The 14972-nt window shown below is 44.9% G+C and overlaps 1 protein-coding gene across 3 annotated transcripts in view; it reads left to right on the top strand.

The window, feature by feature from the left end:
• LOC144600787 (uncharacterized) overlaps positions 1-14972 on the top strand; it is a 134291-nt gene that overhangs the window by 46585 nt on the left and 72734 nt on the right. For all 3 annotated transcript variants that reach the window (XM_078412695.1, XM_078412688.1, XM_078412682.1), the window contains exon 3: positions 9247-9335. In XM_078412695.1, the coding sequence (XP_078268821.1) occupies positions 9247-9335 (89 nt within the window). The remainder of the gene's footprint in view (positions 1-9246; positions 9336-14972) is intronic.

The raw sequence follows: 14972 nt of genomic DNA, 5'->3' as shown, positions 1-14972 counted from the left end.
AGGGCCCGGGTTCGATCCTGACTACGGGTACTGTCTGCACGGAGTTTGTACGTTCTGTTCTCCCTGCCCGTGAGTTTTCTGCGGGTGCTTCAGTTTACACATTCCAAAGAAGTACAGGTTTGTAGGTGAATTGGCTTCGGCAAAATTGTAAATTGTCCCTAGAGTGAAGGATAGTTCTTGTGTACGGGGTGATCACTGGTCGGCGTTGAATCATTGGGCTGAAAGGACTATTTCCGCGCTGTATTTCTAAGGTCTAAATTATCCATCCCCAATGGCCGCAGATGAGTAAATCACAGTCTTGTTGAATCTGGGCAGAAAAATAGTCCAAATAAAATATATTTAGGTAAGAAAGAACTGCAGATGCTGGTTTACATCAAAGGCAGACACAAAATGCTGGAGTAACTCAGCGAGACAGGCGGCATCTCTGGAGAGAAGGAATGGGTGACGTTTCGAGGTCAAGACCCTTCTTCAGACCTGAAACGTCATCCATTCCTTCTCTCCAGAGATGTTGCCTGTCCCGCTGAGTTACTCCAGCATTTTGTGTCTACCAAAGAAAATATTGATGTTCAGTAGATTATCCAGACGATAAATATCTTCTAACTTCTAACACGTACAAATCTCCAACTTTCTGGAGAGGCTCCTGTGCCAACCTATTGCTCAGTAAATCTCTCCCTCTCTCTCCAATCTAAGATTCCACCTTCAGTTTTTTTTCTGATACACATTGTCAATGTGTGATCCACAGTTTGTATTGAAATTCAGATCAACCAAGGCACTAAGGGATACAGACTGCTGGAGGAACTGAGCAGGTCAGGCAGCATCTCTGGAGGACATGGAGAGGTGACGTTTTGGGTCGAGGCGCTTCTTCAGAGTGGTGCTGTCTGTCCTCCAATCCTGTTTATTTTTGTCTTTCCCCGCCATGAAAGTGAAACCTATTATCTCTGGTAATGGCAACTATCTCATTCCGCTGCCTCACTTAATGCCGGGAATCTCCTTTCCCATCTCTTTCAGTGGAAATCTCTGAGTGTGTCTTTTCCTTTGCTCTGCCTATTGTACTTGAGTTTGGTTTGATTGTAGCTACATAAAGTATCATCTGAATAATAAGCGCAGATCTCAACCCGAAACCTAAGGGCGGGGTGAAAAATATACTGCGGTTAGTCTCTGATGAGAAATGAAAATCAGTCACTGTGTACAATGTTACTTCCTAACCAACTTTCAACTCCTTGTTTTTTTTTTATCCCCAGTTGCTCCTGCAGCTGATTCTATGTTATAAATCATCTTACTGTAAGTGTAATGAAACATGCCAACACCAATTTCAAAGAAATCAATCATCGCGGTCTCAGAATATTGTTGCTAGAGTCCCTCAGGGTGATATCCTGGGTCTAACCAACTTCAGCTGGTGCATGAATGACTATGCATCTAGCATGCCCAGAAATGGGGATGGTCACTGAATCTATATACTAAAACTCTCATTTGTTTGTTTGTTCCTGGACTACAGCCAAAACGGTACAGGATAGCGTGACAATATTAGGCCCACCTTACTCACCGTCGTCCCTTTGGTGCTAATGGAAGAAGTTTTATTGAAATCAGTGTTATATTTTTTAAGTTATTCACATTTTACAGTTTAAATCTATTTCCTAGGGAGGGAGGGAGGATAAGAGGGGGTGAGGGGGGGGGGGGGTGGGGAGGGGGGGGAGGGAGGGAGGGGAAGAGGAAGGGGGAGGGTGGAGGGGGAAGAGATGGGGGGAGGAGAGGGTGCTGCACCAATGTAGGTTTGGGCCCAACGGGTCCACTTGGTCTAGTAACCTATAATTTTCCATTCCATTTGCAGCCCCTCAGTCATTGAAGTAACGCACATATCTATTCAGCAGTTGTAGACCACATCCTGAAATGCTCTCAAAAGTGATTAATATCTTCTAGGTCAGCCAGATGCTGGACAATAACTATCTCTAACCAGCCTACCTTTGGCATTCAATGGCATTACAATTGCCAAGCAAAATACCATCAACATCTTGGGGTCGCTATTGACCGGAAATGCTGCTGGATTGACTGTGTAAATATCGTGGGTGAATCAGGAGGTATGTTCCTGGATAATTTGCAGAATCTAGTTCATCTCTCAGCATCCCAAAGACTCCATCATCGACAGTCCAGGTCAAGATTGTGACGGAGATCTCCCCACTTGTCTGGATGAGGGAAACTCATCCATAGTTTCCCTCATCTTCCAAGATGAGGGAAATTTCTTGAATATAGAAATATTCAATAATTTTTTAACTGTCCAGGATCGTGAATGATGTTGGGGAAAAGTGAGGAAATAGATAATGAGAATGCTCTGTGAACTGTGAACGAGATTGGGAATGCGCCTCCCTTCCATAGGTCACATAACTGGGAATATGCCCCTATCTTTATCAACGGGGACAGTGTGGAGGGAGTGTCCAGCTTCAAGTTTCTGGGCACTCACATTTTGGAGGACCTAACATGGTCCAATAACACTGCTGCGCTGGTCAAGAAGGCACAGCAACGACTGTTCCACCTAAGAACACTGAAGAAGTCTGGTCCCCAACAGCTGCTGATGACATTCTACCGCTGTACCATAGAGAGCATCCTAACGCATGGCATCCCTGTGTGGTACCTCAGCTGCACGGAAGCAGAGAGGAAAGCTCTTCAGCAGGTAGTCCATAGAGCTCAGAGGACCATCGGAACACAGCTACCAGCCTTGGAGGGCATCTACAACACACGATGCCTCAGAAAAGCCACCAGCATCCACAAAGACTCTTCACACCCCTGCAACAGTCTGTTCGAACTCCTTCCATCGGGCAGACGATACAAGACCTTCTACGCCCGCACCTCCAGACTCAGGAACAGCTTCATCCCCAGGGCCATAGCTGCTATGAACCGGTCCTGCTGAGCCGGATGGTCACAGTGATCCGGCACAGATCTACTTGCACTTTATTCTGTCTTAAAACTGTTACAATTTGTTTCGTTGGGTTGTTGTTGTTTAAATTAATACTGACTAGCTAATTAAATTATTATTGCATCGTATGGGAGGCGCATTCCAAATCTCGTTGTACCCCTGTACAATGACAATAAAGATATATTGTATTGTATTGTATTGTAACTGACACACATTCAATGGGCTAAATGGTCTCATAGAAACATAGAAACATAGAAAATAGGTGCAGGAGTAGGCCATTCGGCCCTTCGAGCCTGCACCGCCATTCAATATGATCATGTCTGATCATCCAACTCAGTATCCCGTACCTGCCTTCTCTCCATACCCCCTGATCCCTTTAGCCACAAGGGCCACATCTAACTCCCTCTTAAATATAGCCAATGAACTGGCCTCAACTACCTTCTGTGGCAGAGAATTCCACAAATTCACCACTCTCTGTGTGAAAAAAAACTTTCTCATCTCGGTCCTAAAAGACTTCCCCCCTTATCCTTAAACTGTGACCCCTTGTTCTGGACTTCCCCAACATCGGGAACAATCTTCCTGCATCTAGCCTGTCCAACCCCTTAAGAATTTTGTAAGTTTCTATAAGATCCCCCCTCAATCTTCTAAATTCCAGCGAGTACAAGCCGCTGTCATGGTGTAAGAAAATATGAGAAATATGAGGACTAAGCAGCCTGGTTCACTATCCACTGACTTACTCATTCACTCCTTCTATCATTGCTGCACACTAACTGAAAACATAACAATGTGTACTGCCATTGCTAGCCAAGGCTTTTTTGAAAGGATCTCCCAAACCTGTAAAGTCAACCACTTAGAAGGGTAAGGATAGAAAATAAGAAGAGAAGGTGGGATGCCAGACGCTACATATTCCTCTCAAATTTTTTGCGGCACAGTGGCGCAGCAGCTTTCCAAACAGCACCAGAGACCTGGGTTCGATACTGACCTTGGCTGCTCTCTGTGCAGAGTTTGCATGTTCCTCCTGTGACCACATGGGTTTCCTCCGGGTGGTTCAGTTTCCTCCCACATCCCAAAGACATGCTGGCTTGTAGTTTAACTAGACTAAGTGGACCCGTTGGGCCAAAACCTCTCCTGCATTGGTGCAGCACCCTCTCTTCCCCCTCTCCTCCCCCCTCCCCTTCCCACCTCCCCTTCCGCCTCCCCCCACTCCATCCCCCTCAACCCCCCTTATCCTTCCTCCTCCCCCCTCCCTCCCTCCTCCCCCTCCTTCCACCCCTCCCTCCCTCCCTCCCTCCCTCCCTCCCTCCCTCCCTCCCTCCCTCCCTCCCTCCCTCCCGCCCTCCCCCTACCTCTCTAGGAGATAGATTTAAACTTTAAAATGTGAATAACTTAAAAAATATAACACCGATTTCAACGAAATTTCTTCCATTTGCACCAAAGTGACGACGGTGAGTAAGATGGGCCTAAAATTGTTGCCCTATCGTGTACTGTTTTGGCCGTAGTTCAAGAACAAACAAACAAACAAACGAGAGTTTTAGTATGTAGGTTAGCCTCTGTAAATTTCCCCTAGTGTGTCGGGAGTGGATGCGAAAGTGGGATAGCATAGCACTTGTGCAAACGGGTGATCCATAGTTGGCGTGGACTTGGCGAGCCAAAGAGCCGGTTTCCATGCTGCATCTCTAAACTCTGAACTAAACCTACACACCGCCCTGAGTCAGAAATATACTGCTGGCTCTTCGTCGGTGCTGAGTCTAAATGCTGGATCTCCCTGCCCACAATGATTGTAGGAGTAGTTTCACACGCAGAGGTTTAAGAAGGTGAGTCATTGCCACCTTCTCAAAGGCAGATAGAGATTTTAAAAAAATAAAGGCTGACCTGCATCCCCCCCAGATAGAGCTCTTAAGGATAGCGGAGTCAGGGGGTATGGGGAGAAGGCAGGAACGGGGTACTGATTGAGAATGATCAGCCATGATCACATTGAATGGCGATGCTGGCTCGAAGGGCCGAATGGCCTCCTCCTGCACCTATTGTTTATTGTCTATTGTCTATTGAACACTTTAAACACTGGCACCTCCCAATGGGCTCTGTGATGAGACAGATGGTGCCTGTGCAGGAGAGGCCAGGACGTTGCTCTTCCTCTCCATTCAGAGAGGTTGGAGGAGGGCAATGTCGCCAGCTTGTTACGCAGCCACATGTCTCCGATAAATACCCATCTGTCCTTCTCTCTGGCATTAACGCCGCAGTGAAATTTCCAGTTCCCGTCAATAACGCGGAATAATTTTTGCTTGGAATGAAGCGAAGCTGGTGAGAAATCCACCACAAGTGGGAAAACCCTTGCTCATGCGGAAACTCTGAATCGTTATTCATTTCCTGCCATCTTGCCGCTTTAAGCGAAACAACAACAAAAAAACACAGTTAGGTTGATGCTTGGGAACTTCAATGGGTAGAGGCCTCTGAGAACGAGTTGCGAAACCGTCTCGTGGAGGATTTAAAAAAAAACCTCTCATCTTATCCGGAGAATGAAATTGCAAAACACAGACACCGAAGGGACAGGGACCCAGTACTGTGCCCAACCACAAGGGGGCACTGATGGGAATGAAAGACAGGGAGAAGTAATTTCCCGAGTCGGATCTCCATCTATTTTACTAAGGGATGGCGAAACAGAAGAGACATATGATATGCATCCTCAAGAATGCATGAGCTGGCTGGTACTCTCCAACATGAGAACAATGACTGTTTTTTTTTAAAACACCTCCTTCGTTGTAATTGAAACTCTCAAGTTAGCTTCATGCAATTTAGATCTACATTAATTTGTTTTTTGGTTTGGAGTTCCAGATTCCTGGTCCATTATTCTGTCAGCATTCAGTGAATTTATGCAATGCTCCTCTCTCCACGATTTTAACTCAGCATGTCAGTTATTTTAAACAGGCAAGCAGGTTTCATTAAAAATATGGAGAAGGGAATATTTCAAAACTGGTTCAGACTCACACTTTTTGCCTGGAGTTTACTGTCCATTCCATTCTGCAGGAGTGCATGCTGAGAGATGCAATGGAGCTTGGTGAAGTGGTTAGTGGTAGAGTTGCTGCCGTACAGTGACAGAGACCCGGGTTTGATCCTGACTGTGATGCTGTTCGTATGGAGTTTGTGCATTCTCCCTGTGACCATGTGGGTTCCCTCTGGGTGCTCCGTTTTCCTCCCACACTGCAAAGATGTGCAGGTTGCCAGGTTAATTGGCTTTGGTAAAAATTGTAAATTGCTCCTAGTGAGTAGTATAGTTCACGTGTTGGTTGCAGACGCTGTGTGGGGAAGGACTACATTCTAGGGTCCTTGCAGTACTGGACAATGAGGGGCAGAGTGTGGTGGGGAAATCCCTCAAACAACAGAAGGGGGTATCGCCCTCAGGGCCCTACCATGTGGCAGTAAGTTCATGTAATTGGAGCAGAAGTAGGCTCTTCGGCCCATTGAGTCTACTCTACCATTGGAGTGGGCGGGCAGGAAGAATGCCCACAGGTTCAGTTATTGGCCTGGCATCAACTGCAGCAGGTGATAAACTGGCTGGTAGAATGGGCAGACACAAGGCAGAGAAGCTTTAATGCTGAGAAACATGAGGTCATCCATTTTGGTAGGAAGAATGAGGAGGGACGATACAGAATTAAAGATATTTTTTTAATGTTGCACAGAAGCAATGATACCTGGGGTAATGTGCGCACAAAGTGTTGAAAGTTCCATAACAGGCTGATTAAGTGTTTGGTAAGGCATACATAGTTCTTGGTTTTATCGATGGGAGCATGAAATGTAAGAGCATGGAATCATGCTAAAAATTGTAAAACACCAGTCAGATCTCAGCTGGAGTATTGTGCCAAATTCTGTTTTCTCATTCGAGGAAGGCATTGAAAGCGTTAGAGAATGATTGGAAAAGATTTACAATAATAGTTTCTAGAATGAGCAACTACTGCTTTAGACTAGAATTTAGGAAACAGGCCCTTCGGCCCACCGAGTCCATGCCGACCAACACGAGAACTATCCTACACACTAAGAGCAATTTACAATTTTTTACCAAAGCCAATTAACCTACCAACCTACAAATCTTTGGAGTGTGGGAGGAAACCGGAGCACCCAGAGCGAACCCACGCGGTCACAGGGAGAATGCACAAACTCCATATGAACCGCACCATAGTCAGGATCGAACCTGGGTCCCTGGCACTGTACGGCAGCAACTCTACCACTAACCACTGTGCCACATCTCTTATATTCTTCAGGACTGCAGAACTATCTGACAAAGTTGAAAGTCTTTCAGGCCTTTGGATGATCTACCTTTGTTAATTTCCATTAAGTTCGTAGAAAATTATCCAGTTTCTAATTCAGAGGCCAATGCAATGTTACTTCTATAGTCAAGCTGTAAATTGAATGGTGTATAAGAAGTAATTACTGGGGTATGGACATGTATCATTGGTATATAAAAAAATAACTTGATAATCATATTCATCAAGACATGGTGTTTATGTTGTCTTGAGGTTTTGCGATTTATTCTCTTATTCTTCTGCATATGCTACAAGTCAAATTAATTTACATAAACAGCTTTGTATAATACACTCATAACCCAAAGGTTGGGCATGTTTTTGCTGCTAAAATAATGTCTCATGAATATAGCCCTTATATCCCTTTGGGATTTTCCAATGCATTGCTAGAATTGTTTGGCATTATCCAGAAAAATGGTAGGGAGTGTTTTACTGGGCAAGGGCTAGATAAATGAGTGTCAAGATTCATTGTTTGGATATCTACCCAATGATGCCTACAGGGCAGTGTAATTTGTAGATATTAGTGTGGCTTGGGTTGCCTTATGTTGGGAAGGCTTGAGTGGGCCTCCCTGGAATCCTCCAAGAACAGCCACGTTTGCCCGAGCCGGCTGCCTGCCCCTTTTCCAGGGTTACGTCCACGCCCGGGTGGTACTTGAGAGGGACTACGCGCTGTCCACGTGAGCCCTGGGGGATTTACGGGACCGCGGGAGGGTTGAATGCATCCTCAATAAAGATTGTAATCAAAGATAACAGAGCAGAGCAAGATAGACCACTCGACCCTAAAAACCGTAGTATGTCATGGCGCCATTTTAGTAGGCAGAAACTTGCAGAAACATTTAAAAAGAAAAATAATAAATATCTGTGAATTGATTCTGCATTTTAATGGTATCATCACACATACTGTTCCCCCAAAACACTGATTACACTGCGAGAGGCATAGCGAACGGCGGGTTTTGCTTACTAAAATGGCTCCTTTGCGTACTACACTTCAGTATAGGCGATTTTGATGGAGTGGTCCATCTTGCTCCTCTAGTATCTTTGATTGTAATATAGTTTTAAAGTAGTTTATTTAGTATACTTGTTTGTCTTGTATTATGGTGGTGGGTTTTGTTTTGATTTATTTTGTCCTGTAATTATTATTGTAAATAATTGATTAAATTATTTTTGGTTTTAAAACAAAAGAATAGCCATGTTGGTGAACAGAAAGGAGTGTTTTCACACCACTGGGAATGTTAAAGCAGTAACACTTTTACTTTCACCAGACCCATTTCTGCAGCAAGTTGGGGAATCATTGTGAAATCAGAGAAAGGATGAGGCCCAAACAAAACCTTGATCAAATGTACTCTTGAGCTTGACTTTTCCACGACTCTGCCCATATTGGAATTGCTTTCTATTTTTCCCACCTCAATCCCATTAATGCTGTTTCTCCTGCTTCACACATTTTCACCCAGAGAGTTGTGAATCTGTGGAATTTTCACCCAGAGTTGTGAATCTGTGGAAATCTCTGCCACAGAAGGCAATGGAGGCCAATTCACTGGATTTTTTTGAAGAGGGAGGTAGATTTAGCTCTTAGGGCTAAAGGAATCAAGGGATATGGGGGAAAAACCAGGAACGGGGTACTGATTTTAGCCGATTTTAGACGATCAGCCATAATCATACTGAATGGCGGTGCTGGCTCAAAGAGCCGAATCGCCTACTCCCGCAACTATTTTTCTATGTTTCTGTTTCATTTGGTTATTTTTGCCCTTTCTTGTTGCTGTGTTTGTGATGCCAGGAAACATCTGATTCTCCCCCCCCCCTTTACCATGTTTCAAAACTGACTTGTGTTTGATGTTACATTTTTAAAATGCTTCTTGCGGTTTACTCCCAACATTTGCATGACATTAGGTCTCAGATAAATACTCCTCCACACCCCATTGCCCCAAGTGCCATCTCAGCCATTCATTCTTAGAGGAATGTGATTGTTGCTCCCTGCTGACCTTCAGACAATTGTAATTTTTACCTGTGTCCATTGTTAATCTCGTTACTTTCCTTTTCTTTTAGCGCACGCCATCATAATTGCATTCTTGATCCTCGTGCTGACTATCATTTTGTTATGCTTGATGGGTTGTTACCTGCACCGAAGAAAACATGTAAGTAAATTTGGCATTCAATGTTCAAATGTTTGTGCACCAAAAAACCTCATTCAATAAAGCATTCTATGATCAGAATCAGAATCAGAATCAGAATAACCTTTATTGTCATCCAAAAAAAACAAGTCTTTTGGACGAGATTTCGTCACCCACAGTCCAACAATAAGAGCAATAAAATAAGCAATTACACACACAACCACAAAGCAACACAAAACAAAAAAAGAAACATCCATCACAGTGAGTCTCCTCCAGTCACCTCCTCACAGTGATGGAAGGCCAGAATGTCTTTTCTCTTCCCCTGCCGTCTTCTCCCACGGTCAGGCTGTTGAAGTTGCCACGTTCTAGGCCGTGCCGGACGGTGAAAGGTCAGCAGCGGGCCGACCCAAGCCCACGATCCGGGGCGGGCGAAGACGCTGCCGCTGCACGTCGGGGCGGTCGGGGCTCCCGACATTGAAGCCCCCACCGGGCGGAGAAAATCCCGCGGCCTATTCCAGGCCGTGCCGGACGGTGAAAGGGATGTGTAGGAAGGGAACGTAGATGCTTCATTCATTCTATAATGTTTGTAACTATTGTTAGCATGTCCTGAGATTAACTGTACTATGCTTGATCATTTGTTTGTGTCAGGTGAGAATATTGGGATGGTAATTGGAGAAATATATCACAAGACATCCTCTATCAGAATGACCCAGTATGTTTCCAAATACACAGGACAAGATGTTAGAAATCCAAAGTGCCAAATGTCAACTTGCTCCCGGTGGTGATGGAGACTTATGCACTCACCTATGCTCCTCCGATGTTGAGAAAGGCTAGGCAGACACGTCATTGGGGTTATCAAGTGGGCACCTACTTTCATCGACATTTCGCTGATTGGACCAACAACGTCTCCAGTAGGCTCAGCAGTGCATTCTGGCATCCCAGAACCACACCCCTCTGCATCTGCCTAGCCGACTTATTTGGGAGACCAGATGGGGTCTTTCCTCTTCAGCCAGAGCCACTGGCTACTTCGCTCTGCCACCTGTGATGTTTCCTTGATAGCCTGGCGTAGGGCCTGGCGTGGGATGGTAATTGGAGAAATATATCACAAGACATCCTCTATCAGAATGACCCAGTATGGCCTATACTGGATCAAAACTGGGTCATGTTTTGACCCAGTATGGTCAAAACATGATCATAAAACATGGTCATGTTTTATGTCCATGACCTGACAATGAATGTCAATTCGCTGGTTAGTCACACTGAACTGAAGCCATTTGAGTTCTCACCTGATGTTCATCCTTGCACTGTCAGCAAAGGGTACTTGTAGTCAACGTAGGAAGAGTAGGAAGCTTCTACGAAAATCCCATTTCCAAACGCCAAGCATTGAGGGCTGTGCTCAGGTGAGATTATCCACCCCACCACAGACTAGGGAGTCAAAAGCACCGTGTGGCTAATTCATTCTTGCCGGTGGATTTGGCAATAGTTTTAGCATTGTAATTACAGTACAAACAAACTTATAAGATGGCGCCTGAGAGTGGTGACTCTTTGCGTGCTGGTCCAGAGGAGGATTTATTATCATCCAATACAATCGGCCCACAGCTTTAAATCTCATGTCCACTTGTAATTCCATCATTGCTTCTATCTGTATTCACCATATTCTCGTTATGCTACAATGCCGAGAAACTATACTCTCACTCTGACATCTTCCTCTTTGCTCTATCTTTTGTACTTGTGTTTGGTTTGATTGTATTCAAGTATAGTATTCTCTGATTTGGGTGGATATCACACAAACAAAAGCTTTCCACCTTGGTACACGTGAGAATAATAAACCCAAATCTAAATTTCCTTCAGCTCTCTGAAGAAGAGCATTCGGTCAAAAAAAAGGGTGGTGGAAGGGATGGAAATTTCACCCACCTGGATGTCTTCTTCGTAGAAAGAATGTAGAAAGAAGGAACTGCAGATGCTGATTTACCAAGGAATGACACAAAATGCTGGAGTAACTCAGCGGGTCAGGCAGCATCCCTGGAGAACGTGACAGGTGACTTTTCAAGGGTTGAGACCCTTCTTCACACTGAAGAAGGGCCATGATCCGAAACATCACCTATCCATGTTCTTTAGATTAATTTAGATTATTGTCACGTGTACCGAGGTACAGTGAAAAACTTTTTTATCGTGCGCTAACCAGCAGCAGAAACACAATACATGATTACAATCGATCCATTTACAGTGTATAAATGTGGTAAGAAGGAACTGCAGATGCCGGTTTAAACCGAAGATAGACACAAAAAGCTGGAGTAACTCAGTGGGACAGGCAGCATCTCTGGAGTGAAGGAATGGGTGACCTTTTGGTCTTCAAACTCAAGAAGGGTCTCGACCCGCAACGTCACCCATTCCTTCTCTCCAGAGATGCTGCCTGTCCCGCTGAGTTACTCCAGCATTTTGTGTGTCTATCTACAGTGCATGGATACATGAAAAGGGAATAACGTTTAGTGGAAGGTAAAGCCAGCAAAATCCGACCAACGCTAGTCCAAGGGTCACCAAAGAGGTAGATGGTAGTTCAGCACTGGGATGCTCCATCCAGGTAGTTCTCCAGCGATGCAGCCTGACCCGCTGAGTTACTCCAACATTTAGTGTCTATTCCTCGCACTTGCTCTAAGCAATACAACTACGATGATGTGTAGGCGAAAACAGGAATTCCCTTACAAAGGTAGCTATTTCCAAAAGGAAGTAATTGTGACGTGTTAACCTGTTGGCGAGGTGCAAAATGATGGCCCGCATTTCCTGGTAGTAACAACAGATAAAACTGCCTGCGGCTGCTATCATTACACCGTGAAGCAGGCTGCAACACCTGGAGCACAGGCACCTGCCGTTACAGGCAGAAATCCCAAAAGCCACTTTTGGGTTCTCTGTCCCTCTGTGGACTATGTTGATATTTTCAGACATCAATGGCATAATCCTTACAAATCAGTGGTCTCGTAACGACCGCAGGAATTCATCAACTATTTAAAGAAACACAGGAACAGCAGGAGACTCTTTCGGCCCCCAGAGCCTGTGCTGGCATTTTTTTTGTGTAATCCGATCAATCCCCCCTCCACTACTCATTCCTTGTACCCAATGCAGCTAATGTATCTCCCCGTGCTGGAGTCTGCATCTACCACTCTTTCATGTTGGAGAAGCACTGATCACTGAACGTGGCCTTTACTGAAGAAGGGTCTCGACCCGAAACGTCGCCCATTCCTTCTCTCCTGAGATGCTGCCTGACCTGCTGAGTTACTCCAGCATTTTGTGAATAAATACCTTCGATTTGTACCAGCATCTGCAGTTATTTTCTTATACTATGTGGCCTTTACTGAGATCAGAACTTATCATTGCTTTGAACTGTAAAGGTATTATGAAGAATCAGAAAAATTTGGGTATCTCCAGAAATTACTACATCTGGCAATGCTGGGCATGATCCTAAGCAACGGGTGAACTGCAAAGCCAAGCCCACTGCAGGCAAGGGGCAGGCTATACTGTGTCGTAACATCAATTTGTTTCTCAGTGGATGAGCTTGAGGCTCGGTTAGACATTGGCAAGTATGATGTTGTGGGAATTACAGAGACTTGGCTGCAAGAGGACCAGGGCTGGGAGCTGAATATTCATGGGTATACGACCTATCGAAAAGACAGGCAGGTGGGCAGAGGGGGTGGGGTCGCTCTGTTGATAAGGAATGATATTCAGTCCCTTGCAAGGGGTGACATAGAATCAGGAGATGTAGAATCGGTATGGACAGAACTGAGGAATTGTAAGGGTAAAAAGACCCTAATGGAAGTTATCTACAGGCCCCCAAACAGTAGCCTGGACATAGGGTGCAAGTTGAATCAAGAGTTAAAATTGGCATGTCGTAAAGGTAATGCTACAGTGGTTATGGGAGATTTCAACATGCAGGTAGACTGGGAAAATCAGCTTGGTAATGGACCCCAAGAAAGGGAGTTTGTGGAGTGCCTCCGAGATGGGTTCTTAGAGCAGCTTGTACTGGAGCCTACCAGAGAGAAGGCAATTCTGGATTTAGTGTTGTGTAATGAACCAGATTTGATAAGGGGACTCGAGGTAAAAGAGCCACGAGGAGGTAGTGATCATAATATGATAAGTTTTAATCTACAATTTGAGAGGGAGAAGGGAAAATCGGAATTGTCAGTATTGCAGTTGAGCAAGGGGGACTATGGAGGCATGAGAGAGGAGCTGTCCAGAGTTGACTGGAAAGAGATCCTAGCAGGGAAGACAGTGGAACAACAATGGCAGGTATTTCATGGAATAATACAGAAGGTGCAGGATCAGTTCATTCCAAACAGGAAGAAAGATTCTAAGGGGAGTAAGAGGCAACCGTGGCTGACAAAGGAAGTCAAGGACAGTATAAAAATAAAGGAGAAGAAAAATAACATAGCAAAGACGAGCAGGAAGCCAGAGGATTGGGACTCTTTTAAAGAGCAACAGAAGATAACTAAAAAGGCAATACGGGGAGAAAAGATGAGGTACGAGGGTAAGCTAGCCAAGAATATAAAGGAGGATAGTAAAAGCTTCTTTAGGTATGTGAAGAAAAAAATAATAGTTAAGACAAATGTGGGTCCTTTGAAGACAGAAGGTGAATTTATTATGGGGAACAAGGAAATGGCAGACGAGTTGAACAGGTACTTTGGATCTGTCTTCACTAAGGAAGACACAAACATTCTCCCAGATGTACTCGTGGACAGAGGTCCTAGGGTGACGGAGGAACTGAAGGAAATTCACATTAGGTAGGAAATGGTGTTGGGTGGACTGATGGGACTGAAGGCTGATAAATCCCCAGGGCCTGATGGTCTGCATCCCAGGGTGCTTAACGAAGTGGCTCTAGAAATTGTGGTCGCGATGGTGTTCATTTTCCAGTGATCAGTAGGATCAGTTCCCGTGGATTGGAGGGTAGCTAATGTTATCAACTAGAAGAGAAATGTTGTTGAAAGTTATATTCTGAGGCAGATGATTTGAAGAAGTTCCCAGTGTAGTGCTGCATCCTTTTGCAGAATTCATGGAGCAAGGAACTGCAGCTGATGTACCTCAGAAAATCAGACGAAATGCGAATCACACTTGTAGACATTGAAACATAGAAACATAGAAAAATAGGTGCAGAAGTAGGCCATTCAGCCCTTCAAGCTAGCACCGCCATTCAATATGATCATGGCTGATCATAGGGTAGACCAGGGTAGAAAAGAACTGCAGATGCTGGTTTAAACCGAAGATGGACACAAAGTGCTGGAGTAACTCAGTGGGACAGGCAGCACCTCTGGAGAGAAGGAATGGGTGACGTTTCGGGGCGAGACCCTTCTTCAGACTCTCGACCCGAAACGTCACCCATTCCTTCTCTCCTGAGTTACTCCAGCATTTTGTGTCTATTGTGGACCAGTGTAGCAGCTTTCCAAATGTAAATGCCTGTGAGACCAAGAGAGAGAAATCTTTAAACATTCAATGTCTGGTAAAGTTTGTCCCGGCTCAGGTCAGCTCACAGGTGACACCACGTGGCCATTTCCAGTAACTGCGGTTTCAGCGTGCCCACTGAAGGCCAATTCTAATTCAATGGGGGCTTCCTTATCATAATGTGCCCTTCCACGATATAATGGCAGTCTGAAGAAGGGTCTCGACCCGAAACGT

This window comes from Rhinoraja longicauda, chromosome 1 (genome assembly GCF_053455715.1).
Source record: "Rhinoraja longicauda isolate Sanriku21f chromosome 1, sRhiLon1.1, whole genome shotgun sequence".
NCBI lineage: Eukaryota > Metazoa > Chordata > Chondrichthyes > Rajiformes > Arhynchobatidae > Rhinoraja > Rhinoraja longicauda.
Note: the sequence above shows the minus strand (reverse complement) of the source record. Positions and strands in the feature narration are given on the sequence as shown.